The sequence below is a fragment of the Alexandromys fortis genome, unplaced genomic scaffold, assembly GCF_014885135.2.
Source record: "Alexandromys fortis isolate MF-2015 unplaced genomic scaffold, M_Fortis_MF-2015_v1.1 scaffold_0, whole genome shotgun sequence".
NCBI classification, from domain to species: domain Eukaryota; kingdom Metazoa; phylum Chordata; class Mammalia; order Rodentia; family Cricetidae; genus Alexandromys; species Alexandromys fortis.
The window spans coordinates 37597717-37614196 of record NW_026067949.1 but is presented as its reverse complement, the minus strand read 5'-3'; the positions used below and the strand labels follow the sequence as shown (position 1 = coordinate 37614196).

Genomic DNA, 16480 nt, shown 5'->3' with positions numbered 1-16480 from the left:
TATGGCCTTGCCATCGAATACCATTACATACAGTAATGTATTTCAAAACCTTCGATTTTACAAATAATATATAGAAATACTCATTATCTAATGTCCTTAATAAAATATGTTTTATTTTATCCACAAGAAAAATTGATTTCATATTTATGAGACATCTGTGGTTTTATTCTGTTTTAATTGTTCTGTGCCATTAATTTTAGTATTGGGGTATTAAACTGTCTTGAAAGAAATAATACTATACCTTGAGTTATTAGAAAATCATTATACAGGGCTTTTGGAGATAGCTTAGCTATGCAAATATGAGAACCTGACTTTGGAATCCCATAGCCTAGGCATAATAGCTTGCTTTAGCAGGTTGCAACTGTATCCCCGATGTTATTAGGGTAGAAACCGGTGAATTTTTGGAACTCACTGGCTAGCTCTGGGTTAAATCAAGAAACCCTGTTGGAAAACTAATAAGGCAGCAGGGAATTACCATCAACCTCTGGCCTCCTCATTTGTGTGCTGATTGCACACAATGGCATGCTTGTGAATATACCCACAGGAACACATACGTATGTCTACTAGTAAGAAAATGTATATTGTAAAGCATTACACATTTTAAAATTAAGATTCTTCTATTGCACAGTAAATTTATTGCTTAGAAGTTTTGTGAATGATAACTTTAGAAACATGGGTTTTGGAGTGGTTCATAGTGAAATGACATCTCATTGAACAGTAAACACAGGTGTAGATGGGGGTCACCTACAGAAATCTTAACCCTCCTCGTGTGCATTGTGCTTGAAGTGTTAAAACTGTGCAGCACCGCCACGTTCTCTCTGCGTCCTTCCCCCAAACACTAGCACATTCAGAGAATGAGGGATCACAAGAAATTGTTCTGGTGACTATAAGATCTCTCTGACTCACTCCTCTGCCCTTTTCTTCTTCCAAGACATTGCGGAACGCTACTCAACATACGTTACTCCATTTTCAAAAACTTTCAGATCCCTGCTATGCTGATGTCAAATACTTTTAAAAGGGATCAGTGCATATAGAAGACAGGACTAAACATGGCTGTTGCTAAAAATTAATGACACATGCATGAAAGGATGTCAGAAAGATTGTATTTAATTGTAATGTTTATTACTTTGTAATAAGCAGATAACTATATCATAGCATGATATGACTAGAAATAAGTCTTTGTGTTTACTGGTGTTTGTGGAAAATCAATATTTTCTATGATCCTATTTTTTTCTATATACTTTTACCAAAAATCTATAGGCATATTTAATTTTACATGCAGATTTAGTCAAGCTCCAATTTTCCTATAGTATTATTTTCTTATAATCTTAACTTCCTCCGTACATTTATTGAGTAGACTTTCTAATAAATTAATAGAAAACAAGGTATGTCTTTTTATTTTAATTAATATTATCTATATTATATTTTCAATATTTTTCCATGTTATTGTTTCCAAACTTAGTAACATATTACTTTTAAGTAAAATAATTACCTAATTTTAGAATCAGCATTCCTTTTTGTTTTAAACTTATGTATAGTTTTCATGGCAACATTAATAATGTTAAAATGTCTGATGATATTAAGGAATTTAACCAATATGCTCTAAAAACATCAAGCGGTTTATTTTGCTTGAATCAGACATATTGATATAAAAATAAAGGCATGTGTTTAGTAGGTAGGGCATGCGTAAGAAATGAGTTTGTTATGCTGATTTTAGTTCTTTTAGACTGCACTTTTAATAATCTAAATAACTCATTGTAATTTACAAATCTTGCCTTTTGTGTTCATATTTTTTTGATTAAACTCAGAAACAGGAACACATTTAGTAAAGTGTTCTCAATTTTTTTTTCTAAAATGCTTAGTGTTTTGTTTATTATGAGAAGTTTCTGACTGCTCTGGTCGACTCTACTAGTCACTAACTGTAAAGATTTGTGATGAATAGTCTCCACAACTCTAAGCTACAGGAAGGACATTTGTACTCTGTATCTGTTAGTGTGTAATCCGAATAAATTAATTTATGAAATGAAATGTAGATGATGGTCCACTAATAAGCTGGAAGAAACATAGTAATCATAATTTAATTAGAGAGAGAGAGAGAGAGAGAGAGAGAGAGAGAGAGAGAGAGAGTTGTTTCTAGGAAAATGTGTACAATTTTAAATTTTAAAATTCAATGATAAGTATTTTATTCTTTAATATGTAAATTTTGATAAATCACTTTAAATGAGTGAAGAAATAGCAAACCTTCATGTTTGGGAATGGACACTGATAAACCTGCTTTAAAAGTTTTTTTTTTTTTAAGCTTTATAGCATTGATCTCAGTCTCCAAGACTAATGAAATCCTGATTTACAGAAAACCTGATGCTTAAAACAATTATAATTATGCACATCATGAATTTGAGAACTAGAGCAGAGGATATAGGAGGCCTTGGAAGTGTGAAAAGAGATATAAAATTATGTGAATATAGTAGTCATGTATGAAATTCTCAGAAACATTAAAAGCGGAACAATACTTTAAGTTCTTTAGTTTGGAGGACTTTTAAATATCAATCTAAGATGTCATGCAGAAGTGATTTGACACTTGTATAACGTATTCAGAACTTGTGAAATACCAAAATTCTACTGTGATTTTAGTAATAAGGTTATAATTCTAATACTTATCAAAAATATTTTGACTAGTTTTCTTCTCTGTTGATTGGATCATTTTCATTAGACACATATAGGCATCTTCTTCACCTACAGTGGGAGCATATGAAGACAAATGAGCCCACTTGCTGTATTCAAGAGTTTCTTAGTGTAGGTGGCATAGTCTCACCAGAAAGATGAAGATTTCTTTTTTAATTTATTATTTTTTAAAATTTCTGTAACATGTATTTTGATCATATTCTTTTACGTCATGCAAGTTCTAGCAAATCACAACACACCCAAGGCCATGTTCTTTCTTTCTCTTTAAAAAGAAAAATAAAATGAGATAAAATAAAGCCTTCTTACTATAATGGGAAGTGTACTGCTTATCCATATATTCTGTACAACACTGCCATACCCCTTCTGCCTGGGAGGCCAGAAGAGGACATCAATCGCTTCAAACTGAAGTTACAGATGACTGAGACACTATACGGGTATTGGGAATCCAACCTGGGACCTCTTAACTGCTTAACTTAAGCCAGCACTCTTAACTGCTGAGGCTTCTCTCCAGCCCCTCAAGAGTTTTTATTAAAACATTAGAAAGTAAAATTTGAGCTTAGCTATCTGCAAATGAATCTGTAACTTCTATAGATTCTGTTATAGCATAAATGATCAACTTTTATTCATATTTTTGTAAATATGATTACAAATTTCTGTCCCAGTAGAACAAAATTATACATTGTACACTTTGGAAACATTCTGTGACAAATATATATCTTAGATTTAAAATGGTTTTGTATAATGTCAGTTAAAAAAATAAGAAGCTAACATAAAACACAAGCATTCAATGAGATTTCTCACCACTTGGAGAATGTGTGACATGTTTCACTGTAATTAGTCCCAGGGTAAGTGCAGAGGAATTAAACATCTGATAACATTGCTAATTTGGAACAGAATGTTACGATTTGGCTTTCTTCTGGGCTTTAATAGGTTGTCCAGCTGTAATCATTTATCTTCTATTTCTCTAGTTCCCAGTTATTGCTAGCAATTTTCCGATTGAAATATATATTTGATAGTTTGGGATGTTTGTGTGCACTGCTGTTAAACACTATTCGTTTCTCCTTGGCTGTTCTGCAGACAGAAAGTCTAATTTGTGTGTATCTGTTTCTGCTACAATTTAAATTTCTCAGCAGATGACCTCAAGAGGGCACCTTTAGGAAAAGTCCTCAATATGGATATTATAATGGAAATCAATCTTGGCTCTTTTAAAAATTGATAGATACATGATGGTTTATTGTAACAATTATGGGTGTGGTTACCTTTTTAAAAAAATCCTGCTCTATATCCTCAATATCATAGAAAATTGAGAAAAGAAATTACAAAGTTTGTCCTTATATATGGAGTATTTATTTTGTTTTACAAAATGTTAAATCATAATGCTTTATAGTATGGAGACTCTGTGGTAATTTAAAATTAAATTAGAAATTTTACTTTATAGCTTGTTTGATTTTTAGTAGCTTATCTCTGTTTAACAAGATGTTAGATAATATAGATTTAAGAGTAGAGATTACCTATTTCTTAGGACCATAAACTCTGGGAGTATTGATTTCTGCAAGGAGAACTGATTTTCCACCTATAAAATAAGTTGGCATGCCACATAATTGCTGTTTAGCTTTGACAAAACAATTTTTACGCTATATGCAAAACCATATTCTTACAAGCAACCCTGTTTTCAAACTTGCCATGTTATTAGCGAGGTATAACTATTTTATTTTTAAAAGACTATTATTCTGTTTCTCATAAACTACAGTGAGAAAATTAAGATTAAGTAGTCATTGACACTGAAGCTGCTTTGTTTTATTCTTTTTAAATTCTATTATAGAGTAACAATAAGTGTTTAATGTAAACAAATTACAGGATAATTTATTTGGTGCGGAGTAAATCTTGCTATTAAAAAAGAGGCAGATTGTCACTTTGTATCTCGTTATAGTTATGTCAAGGATGTAACTTCACCCAAAATTAAGGAGGGTCTGAATGCATATGTGTAATGACTGACGTGATATTTAATTTAAATCAAGTAGAAAGAGAAGCATACATTCAAAATGTTAAAGTTAGGGTTATTTCACACAAGTTAAATTCAAATAGAGGAAATGGAAAAATGGTTCAGCAGTTATAAATACTGGGATTTATAAATACTGTATTAAATTCCCAGCACCCACATGCTGCCTCATAACCAACTGTAACAGAACTCAAGGTTACCTTCTTCTTAGCTATATAGTTATGAGACACACACGCTGTGTAAAGACATATATGATAGAAAAACACCTATACCATAAAGAAATTTTTTTTAAAATTAAGTAGTAAAGTCAACTGGATTAGATTTAGGCTCTGTATTTTCTCTCACTGCAATGTTTTATCAATTTTGAAATTTTGTGTTAGTTTAATATCCTGTATCACTTATCTGCTTGATTTCCCTTCTTTTCTTTCTGAATATGTAAAAGAACAAAAAGATTTATGAAGAGAATAAAGGAATTATACCCAAAGTCCATATTTTCCATATTCAGAATGATATATTTTCATAATTCTCTATACAGATATAAATTCACTCCACATATGTGCATATATTTATTTTAAAATAGTTTTGAACAACTCTCATTTTATACAGATATGTAGGGACAATAGAGAACAGACCAAAATTCTTTTGGTCTCAAATAATTCACAAAATCTCCATTTTGGTCATGGGAATGAAACCAGGTCCACTAAAAGCAGTGAGTGGTCTGAACAGTTAAGTCAACTCTGTAGCCAATGAAAGGCACTTGAAAAAAGTTAAATAACTTAATGTAGTGATATTAGCATGATGGATTGTCACATAATAAGAATAATTTAATGTTGCTACAGTAATTTTTTGAAAAATTTAACATATGCTGCAATTATATAATTTCTTTGTGATTATTCAGGCGTGGGCCACTGGGAAATGAACGTGCAGTCTCTATTTACAGTTTAGATGATCTTTTTTTAATTTTTTTTATTTATTAAAGATTTCTGCCTCCTCCCCGCCACTGCCTCCCATTTCCCTCCCCCTCCCCCGATCAAGTTCCCCTCCCTAGTCAGCCCGAAGAGCAATCAGGGTTCCCTGCCCTGTGGGAAGTCCAAGCACTTTGTAATAACTGAGTGTACTGACATTTTTGCATCTCAACTTGACAGAACCTATAGTTATTCATGAGGAAAGAGCTTCAGCTGAGGAAATGCCTCCATGAGATCTACCTGTAAGGCATTTTCTTAATTAGTGACCAATGGGTGAAGGCACTGCTTATGGTGGGCGGTGTCATCCCTGAGTTGGTGGTACTGGATGCTATTAGAAAGCAGGCTGAACAAGCTAGGGGAAGCAAACCAGTGCACATCTCCTCTTCATGACTTCTGTATCCGTTCCTGCCTCCAAGATACTGCCCTGTCTGAGTTCCTATCCTGAGTTTCTTCAATGTGAACAACAATATGGAAGTATAAGCCAAATAAACCTTTTCCTTCTTCCCAATTCACTTTTTGGTCACGGTGTTTGGTCACAGCAATTGAAACCCAAACTAAAACACTGAGTAATGCTGATACCATTGTATAATCATGTTCAAGCAATTTGCATCTGGTGATGAATAGAAACATATGCATATATGTAGTTAGGTATATGTACGTATATTATTTACTATCCATACTTATATTTCTTTCCTCTGTTGGACTAAAAGCAAAGACATATCAGGTGTATAAATGCATATAACAGGCAGATCTTCATTGCAATGCTGTTACTATAAATAAATAAATAAATAAATAAAATAAACCTATTCTCTTTGGAGAAATGACTTATTCTGTACTGAAGCAGTATGAACAAAAGGCTCTGGTTCTCTAGTGTCAGAACATGAAAATTTACTATAAAAATAAACTCTTCTATAATCATATAGCTATGTCAAAGAGGTTATATAAAAGGTTCTTCAGTAGCGTGTACATTAATTATTTGAGTTAAAAATGAAATATTTGATTATAGTTAATAATAAGATTCAAGTGTATATATTTACATAAACAAATAAATAACTTAATAAATAATAGCAATATAAAGAATGGATAAGCTTTATCATGTTGAGAATTTTCAGTAATTAATTGGAGGGTCTATCCTTATAGGAGCAGTTCATAAATTTCAGCCTAAGAATGGGATGGCCATTATGGCCTCCCCATAAATGATACGGTGTAGAAATCTGATAGAAATGTAAACACTCAGTAAAGAAAAAAATCACTAAATGCTATTTCAGCCAGTGGACAGAGTTAATCCTGCAGTGATTTCATTCTGATTGTATTTAAATCTGGTAAACTTCAATATAAATAAAAGTTATGTCTCCGGTTTTCATTTAACATACTCTTTTAAATTGTATAACCAAAATATGACTAATCCTAATTGAAGTATAGTCTACAAAACACATTATATGTGTCTCCCCGAAAGGTATATTTATTAAAATGAAGAATATTAAAAAGTAGAGTTGTGTAGGACATAAAATATGAGAATGGATGGAATTGAAGGATACTGGAAAGGGCTCTGTGTCAAAAACTGGACTTTGAGTAAAATTTAAGTCTGAGAATTGGATGTAATTTTGCTAGTGACTTATTAATGTAACTCTCTGATAGTAGATGTGCTGTATGTATACATTGCTTAGAGTAAAGAATGGTAAGTGTGGTAGTTATAGGATTTTTTTTTGTTATGCTTTTTCTGTAAGTATGAAATCATACTGTCTGAATGTTTATATTAAATAAAATTATTCCACAAACAAGAATAGCCTGTACACCAATGGCTCAGTGTTTGACATCTTATCCAGGACATGTAGGCTGGCTCTCATGTACACGCATGATACACATTTTTAAATATTTTTCACATATCTAATAGATACAGCTTTGTGTATTTAGAACATTTTTTGTGGTCTTCACAATCTCATGTCTTTCTTAATGCTTTAGTTTTTCCTTATCGTATACACAAGTTTAATAGGTGATAAGTAGACATTGGTCGACAACATTTTTTGCAAGATTTTCTGACTTGTAAAGTCCAGCCCCTAGGCTGTATTTATTTTTATTTTGTGTTTATGAATGTTTTGCCTGTATTTACACATGTAATCCACATGTATTTCTGTGTCTCCTGAGGCCAGAAGATGTCGTTTACTCAATCCACAGTTACTCATGTTTGTAAACTACCATTTTGCAGCTGTGAACCTAAACAAAGCAACAAATGCTCTTAACCATTGAGCTCTTTGCCCTAACCAATATTTTCAAAGAAGCGCTCTGTGTAATCATTTTTGTTTGATGATAGCTATATTTAATAAAAGATTAAGTCAATAGAGGACAACAGAAGATGAGTAAGGAGCATTGATAATGGAGTGAAAAAATGGACAGTTACTTTCATGTTCTTGACATGAATGATATGCTTTATAGTAATAAAGTAATATAGTAATTAATGATATACTTTATAGTAATAATAGAATGGCATCACCATTATGGCTGCAGACACTACTAATGACCATGCAACTATCATCTATATCATTCTTTCTAGCTGGTGAACAGTTGGCTCTTTATTAAACCAATGAGAGAAACACATTTACACAGGGCACAGAAAGATTAATCCACCGAAGATAGCCCTGACCAATAACTCAAAAGAAAAATTATCATCTTTGTCGTTGAGATTTTGGTTAGGTGATCATTGACTATTGAAGAATATATTCTCAGCCCAATAAGAAAATATTATTAAAACTGTTTATGTCTATTTATAAACTGAATTACATACATTATATAAATTTTTAGATAGTTAATATTCTGATGCCTTATGACTTTTCCAGACATCCTTATTGTTACGTTAGCATCATCCTTCTGTCTTCTGTATTCCTTTACTTCCTTCTCTAAAGATTCTTTTTTTTTCATATTTCCCTACTAGGTCCCTCTTTATTGCCGCACCACAACTACCCTATATTAGTAATGGTTCTGTTTTTCATGCCTTGTGTCTGTAGTTACTCTAGGGTATGTCCTTATATATGAATATTTGGAGCTAAGAACCTCTGGTTAGAGAGAAAATGTTACATTTTTTTCTGGGTCTAGACTGTCTTATTCATTGTGGACTTTTCTTGTTCCATTCATTCATTTATCTGCAATTTCATGATTTCAGTTTTAATTAAAGCTGAATAGTTTTCCATAGTCTATATGTACCACATTCCCTGTACTCATTCATCCAGTTCTAAAGGATACATGTAATCCCAAGTAAGGTTCAGAGACTATTGCAAAAGATAGGGCTGAAATATTGTAAAAAAAAACAAACAAAAAAAAAATCAGTATGTTTTCTGTGTGAAAGTGAATGTTCTAAGAAAATCAGGTTTAACACCCATAATGTCTCACCTACAAGGGTTCCTAAACATGAGCTGAAAACAGACAACAATAATAGACATGCTAAAGTAGAGAGAGAAAATCCCTGGGGCTTAAACCACACAAGGAACTACTGGAACTTACGAAACATGAAGAGTGGGAAAACTAGCATTTCCTAGTAGGAGCACACCAACTGGTTACCAAATTTCAAAAGATCAACCAATAACATGCATACAAGTGTCATTATGCAGATTGAGCCAGTTATTTTTTAAATATGCAAGTACATATGCAAATATATAGACATTGAAAGAGAAAGAATTGGTAAATTGGAGGCTTTGGAGGAAGGTAAGGGAAAGGAGAAATGTAATTATGCTATATCCTCCAAAATTAAAAAAAGAGACTTCTTTAATGAAGGTTGTTTACTATACTTATCTGTGGATATAATAATAATATTATATGTAGTAAGGATTTATGTTTGTCTAGAAAAGTGGCAGTAGTAAATTTTTCATTACTAAAGTCCATGACTTAATGAACCTGGGAAGCTGGCTGGGTTTTCAGTATCAAGCTTGATTTTCTTCCAATTAAGTAGATCTTAAATCCAATTAGACAGAGATTTGTTGCTACCAACATGTGAGCGTCGGTTATCACACCTTTATGCACAGCTTTCCACGCTGGTAATTTGCATCTTCATAGGTGTTACTTCATGGTAGGAATGTGTATTATTCTCCACCCTTGGCAACCTGTAATATGTGTACAGTATTTATATGCTAGATCACAGGAAAAGGACTTTTAGGTAAGATCCAGAACAAATCATTTGAGTTCCGTCTCCTAAGTGATGTTTTTAGCAACCAGTGCCACTCTCGATGTCTTAGAGGTAACAAAGTGCTACATTGGTCATCTCTAATTTTTTTGAGAATCATTTTGTTTACTCTGAGCAGCTGCTAATAAGAATCATTCTGTTACCTGAGATTTAGGATTTTTTAGAAGATGGTTCTCATGGGAAGTGTGTTAGCCTAAGTAACATAACTTCATTTAAGATTATATGTATACATATATGTGCATGTGTGTATAATTCCTTTAAGATGTATATATGATTAAATATATATTTATTTATAAGGATATAAACATATCCTTAGAGATATGTTGTATGAAGGCCACTTCTTTGTTTCCTGGTTGCCTGTCAGCTCAGACCCAAAATAATCACACAGAAACCAAATTATTTGCAATACTGTTTGGCCAATAGCTTAAGTGTAGTTCTGGCTAACTTATATCTTAAACTAACCCATCTCCACTAATCTGTGTATCACCACATGTCTGTGGCTTACTAGCAAAGTTTTAGCATGTCTGTCTCTGGCAGTGGCTCCATTGCTTCTCTCTGACTCCGCCTTCTTTCTCCCAGCATTCAGTTTAGTTTTCCCCACCTAGCTCTACTCTATCCTATCAAGCCAAGCCAGTTTCTTTATTAACAAATGGAATCCACAGAATACAGAGGGAAATCCCATTTCACAGATATATATGTACTATCTATCTATCTATCTATCTATCTATCTATCTATCTATCTGTATATCATAGATACTATTTCTGGAGACTTTATTGTCAATCATTCCCCCTTCTCCTTTTATAGTCATCTCCCTCTCTTCACCTTGTTGTAGCTCCCTCTCACTTATAACCTCAAAGAATACTGAATTTGAAAAACTAAAACAGTTTATAAATCAAACATACTTTGAAAGCAAAGAAGCTTATGGTTAACTTTGATGGATACAAGTATGAAATAGTCTATCTTTGCTGTTTGCATGTGGATGATTATTTATTTCCTAACTTCACCTTAAAGTAATTTATTATTTTATAAATATACTAATAAATTTATTATTTTATAAATATACTAATTAAGTTTTCAATAATACCACAGATCTTTAAATGATATAACACTAATGTAAACATTTAAGATAAACTTGCTGCCAAATATTAAGCAATAAATATATTTACGATTCATTTATCTATCTATTTTGTCATTCATTGTTTATTAAATTTCTATATAGTAAGCAAATTTCAGAACTGATAAAGATTATAGTAAATATACCAAATTAAGTTCTATCTTTATCAAGTTCTCATGCTTATTAAAACATTGAAAAGATTGTTGGCAATCTATCAGCTTATTTAATGAACACTGATATCCTTAAGACATGTATCACTTACAATTAATATTTGTGCTAAAATAAATGAGGAATTTTAATCTTATTTTAACCTTCATTTCTTTCTAATGCACAATGTAACAAAATATACAGTGGTTATGAGATAATCCACAAGGCTATCAGTCTTAAAAATTATTCAAGAAAAAAATCATTTCTTAAATCTCTGTTACTCCTTCAATGTATTTCTATTGTTTTACAAACTCTGCAGTGTGTTGGAGAGAGGTGGTTTATTGGTTCCCAGCCACACGGCTTCTTTAAACCCAAAATAATCAAACAGAAACTATATTAATTAAAACACTGCTTGGCCCATTAGCTCTAGCTTCTTATTGGCTAAATTTTATATTAATTTAACCCATTTCTATTAATCTCTATATTGCCATGTGACTATGGCTTACCTGGCAAAGTTCCCAACATCTGTCTCCGGCAGCTCCATGGCTTCTCTTCAACTCTGCCCTTTTTTCTCCCAGCATACAGCCTAGCTTTCCCCACAGAGTTATGTTCTTGCCTGCCATAGGCTCAAAACAGTTTTTTATTCATTAACCAATAAAAGCAACACATAAGACAGAAGGACCTCCCACACCAGCAGCAGATTGAGAATGCATGGCTTACTCTTGTATGTTCCCCAGTCTTCCCAATTATTTGTTGAAAATGTTGCATATAGTCTTCTGCATATAAATGCTGCGCATAATTCTTCCCCCACTCAAACCCATAGGAAATTTGAACTTTAGAATTTTACTTAAAACTGTCTGTCAATCATGGTTTCAACTGAAGGAAGCAAATGAACATTAATTTTTTAGCATATTTACACTATGGTTCTGAAATATTCCAGGCAATTCTGTAAGCCTAGCATGGACAAAAAAGTAAGACAAGTACTAAAGAGAAGGATCAGAATTTAGGAGCACTCCCTGCTCTTCCAGAGTTGGGTTCTCATCACTCACATCAGGCAATTTTACAACCATCTTTAAGTCTTGTTCCCAGGAATCCACTGGCCCTAGAGTCTGCACATGAACTCCTGTGGTGTGCGTGCACACACACACATACACACACACACACTTAAAATTAAATCAAATCTAAAGTGAAAATGGAGAGAAAGGAAGACAAAGGTGAGACCAGAAATTCTTTGTACCTGAATATCACTATTTCTGCCATTCAAAGAATTAAATGTAAACATTAACATACCAAAACCATCATTCCATCAGTGGTAAATAAAGGAGAAGTAGCTTATATACTCTTCTCTTAAGTATTATTAGTATCTACCATATGAATAATTATAAATAAATTATATTGTATATATTAGTTTAATTATATTATTAATATATTTATAAAGTATGAATTAAATAAATATTAAGGAAAAATTAAAGCATTTTCTTTTAAAAACATTGTTAAAATTTTGTCATTGGTCAAAAATAAGAAAAATAAAAGTTAAGACATATAGCCAGCAATCATTCACTTGTACATACTCTTTGGCTCCTATTCTGATTATATACAGACTGTACCAGATGCAAGTGATCCCGCAATGTTTTAGCACATAATACCACTGTCTTTTCAAATTTATATCATAGTTGGAGTAACCAGAAAAGTAAAAATGTACTATATTTGTAGAGAAGCGTATGACTCACATCAATAACAGAACACAAAAGAGCTACAAGGGCTGATGAGGGGAGAGGAGAGCATTGTTGAGAGCTGGTAACTCTAAGAGTTATAACAAAGTAAGGCCAGGGATGCCTCCGGAAGGAGAAGAAAAGTGGGTCCATGAATCCATGAGCAATGCATTTCTGTGTGTGTTCATGTGTTTATGTTTGTGAGTGTGTAGATCTCAGTGTGCATTTGTGCATGTGTGTTTGTGTGAGAAGGGTCTGTGTGTGTGTGTGTGTGTGTGCATGCACATGTGCGCAAGAGGTGTGTTCTCGCAGCATTTCTGACTGCTAACCTGTAGACAGAGTGGTTGTACAGAGGGGAGGATTAAGAGGCCAGCCTGAGAGCTGGTGAAGCACAACACCAAGTGTGAAGAGCCTGAAGACTCAGAGGCTCAGACAGAACATCTGGGCTCTTTCTCTTGAGTCCCGAGAGAGGCTCTGGGCGACTTTGAACATAGGAGTGCCATAGCTTTATTTCTGTTTTAAAAAGCTGACTCTTGTCCAAATGTGTCCCCACAGCTACTGAGTCTAATATGACAATGTTTAAAATATGATCTCCATAATCTGTTTTTCAAAGTACATCCAGTATTATTACAATTTCAAGAAATTGCCAAAAACTGAACATTTAAATTTAAAAGATTTTTTGGATAATTAAAAAAAATAAATAGAAATACATAACACACTATATATGATTAATGTACACAACTCTATTTAACATATGGCACACATGTATTTGTTTATAAATATGTACACACACATACACATTTAACATTACCACGTTTCTACTCGGGTTTGTGTCTGTGATTATACACAATTCTTTATAGTTGACAATATCCATATTAAAACCCACTACACATTAATCTGTCTCTTTATCTATCTACATTTTCACACATATGAATGTGTTTTTATATGCATATTCAACCACTATCAATCTGTGTATTGACAATATTTGAAGGAAAATTGCATGTATATTGAACACATATAGATTTTATTCTTGTGATTACCTAAATCATTGCCATCTAACAAATACTAACAAAGCATTTAGACTATGTTGGTTATTGTAAGTAACTTAACCATGATTTTTAACACTAAATATATGTGTGGTTTTTTTTTCTAAATATGCTTATTGCTACTTAATGAAGATATTTTCTGTGATGTATCATTGGGTGGTTTAGTCGTATGCAAATATTATATAATATACAAAGCATAGCTATGATCACTTTGGCAAATATAGTCTTATGCACCCAATATCAACTCCTTATTTCATCATCTCCATAGAGTCCGAAAAGTATCTCAGCCTATGATAATATGGATTATGGCCAAAACTCCATATGTTTTATGAACTCAGGTATCTAGATGTACCTGAAGGAGTATATATATATTTTGCACTTTTACTAGAAATAATGTTCTAGCAAGCATTCTAGTAGATAGCAATAAGCACCACCATGAGTGATTTGTCATGAAATAATTGAAAGAAATGGAACTCAATCTCTTTCTATTTTTAAATTTTGAGATACTTAATATTTAATAAAGTGTTTATGTAAACTGTTAAATGGATTATATATGAATTTATTTTAGGTTATTTTCAATAAATATTATAAAGAGAAATAATATTAAATACATAATTATCTGACAAATAACACATCTATTATAATAAGGGGATCAAGGACAAGAATCTATAAATTTTGGAAATATGGCATATGAAAGTGTACTGGATCATTAAAAACCTTTTATAAAAATATAAGCATTATTATCAGGAATCTATATTCTATAAAAGAATATATTAAAACTATTCGTCTACCTTTGAGGGGGATATGAAGACTCCAGATAGGTACAGTATTAATAATACATGGTTCTCAGGATGGGTAGCTAATTTTATATAACTTAAATAATAATATCCTTTAACAACTTTCATAGAGAAAATAAATTTTTCAGGATAAATGGAAATGTACTAATAGTTACATCATAACATGCCAGTTATTACACAAAGTTTTAATTTCTCTATTAACCACATTATTATTTATTTGTGTTATCTTACAGCTCCCTCGCCGGTCACCAACGTGAAAAGGGGAAAGATTGCAAAGAACAGCATCTCTTTGTCTTGGCAAGAGCCAGATCGCCCCAATGGCATCATCCTGGAATATGAAATAAAGTACTTTGAAAAGGTGGGATTAGGAAAATAAAACTCCTTTCTTTTCTTTCCACTCTAACAACTTCAGTTCTTGATTTTTACAAGAGGAGATTGTAACTCTCGGGTGTAAATCAAAAAAGTCTATTTTTCAGTTGTGCTTGTGGGAGCCAGATGCCTTCAGTGAGCCCTCCTGTCACATCCAGGAGTGGCTGGATAAAGCATACAGTCAGGTTAACATTTAATTTCACATTAAAAGGTAAATTTGGGGGCTAATGAAACCACTTGCTGGTTAAAAAAAAATCCTTGCACTCAAGCGCGAGGAACTGAGTTTGGATTCCCAGAACCCATATAAATGTCAAGTGGGTGTGACGGTCATCCTGCAATTTCTGCTTCAGAAAACAGAGTAAGGGGGTCTCCAGAGACAGCTGGCAAGCGACACAAATGATGTTGTTGAGCTCTGGATTTGACTGAGAGACGACCACATTTAATAAGGTGAATGGAAGATCAGGATGTTTCTTTGAATCAAACTCTGATCTCTGTACACATGTACATCCACATGCACGCACACACATGCCCATTCATCCACATATGTCCACATGTCCACATACATACACACAAGGAAAAATATAAATAAAATAAAAGACAAATCATACAAGATTTTGAAAATGTAGTAAATTATCAGTCTTTTGATTTTCAGTAGTGGGTGCAATACCACACAAGCAAAACTATGTATAGTCATGCCTGGTCGCTATCACAGTAACAGTTCTGTTAAAGTATGGGAAATAACACTCACCCCACCCACACAATACAGACATGCAATCATTGTTGTCTAAAGGAGGTTAACATCCTTTTCCTTTCTTCTGACTGTATAATCAAGTAAGCTATTGAAAATAGAATCAAATTTGGAAGCTCAGAGTGAGTTTATCGTTTCTGCCGTTATGCTGGCTTGAGTTGCTGAAAGACAGGATTCGCCGTCTATCATTCTGCCTTCCATCCTATGAAAATGCGATTTGGGGTAGCTTCAACCTAAACAGCAGATCTTTAGAATGATCTGTGTTCTAAAAAAGAGTTCAGAAAGTTAGATGGATGCCCGTGCCAGACCCAAATAGGCGACATGGAGACCTGGACGCAGATGTACTGACTTTGCTAATTGGAGAAGAAATTACAGGAGCACAGTACACACAAGTGAATCACGATAAAGTGGAATAGTGAGCTACATTTAATAGTTCTTACAAACTCACAGAGGCATCATTTCACTTTTAGGAAAGAAAAAATTGGATGTTAATGGCACATAACCTTAATTTGTGATTCCTAAAAACCTTCCCATGGAAAAGGAGGATGGATCTTTTCATTACCTCCTGAAATGCTCAGATTAGATAATGAAAATTACTTAAAAATCTAAGATTACTTGTGCATACAAAAAAAAGTCTAAGAAAATGTCGTCAAACAACTTTCATAGTTTTTAGAGATTTAAAATGCCTTCTTTTGATTATTAATTCGACAATTAACTATGTGGTTTAGT

The 16480-nt window shown here is 32.9% G+C and overlaps 1 protein-coding gene across 9 annotated transcripts in view; it reads left to right on the top strand.

Moving 5' to 3' along the window:
• The window catches only part of Epha5 (EPH receptor A5), a 278614-nt gene that overhangs the window by 183936 nt on the left and 78198 nt on the right, over window positions 1–16480 (top strand). For all 9 annotated transcript variants that reach the window (XM_050150286.1, XM_050150285.1, XM_050150284.1 and 6 more), the window contains one exon: window positions 14868–14992. In XM_050150286.1, coding sequence (XP_050006243.1) covers window positions 14868–14992 — 125 coding nt within the window. The remainder of the gene's footprint in view (window positions 1–14867; window positions 14993–16480) is intronic.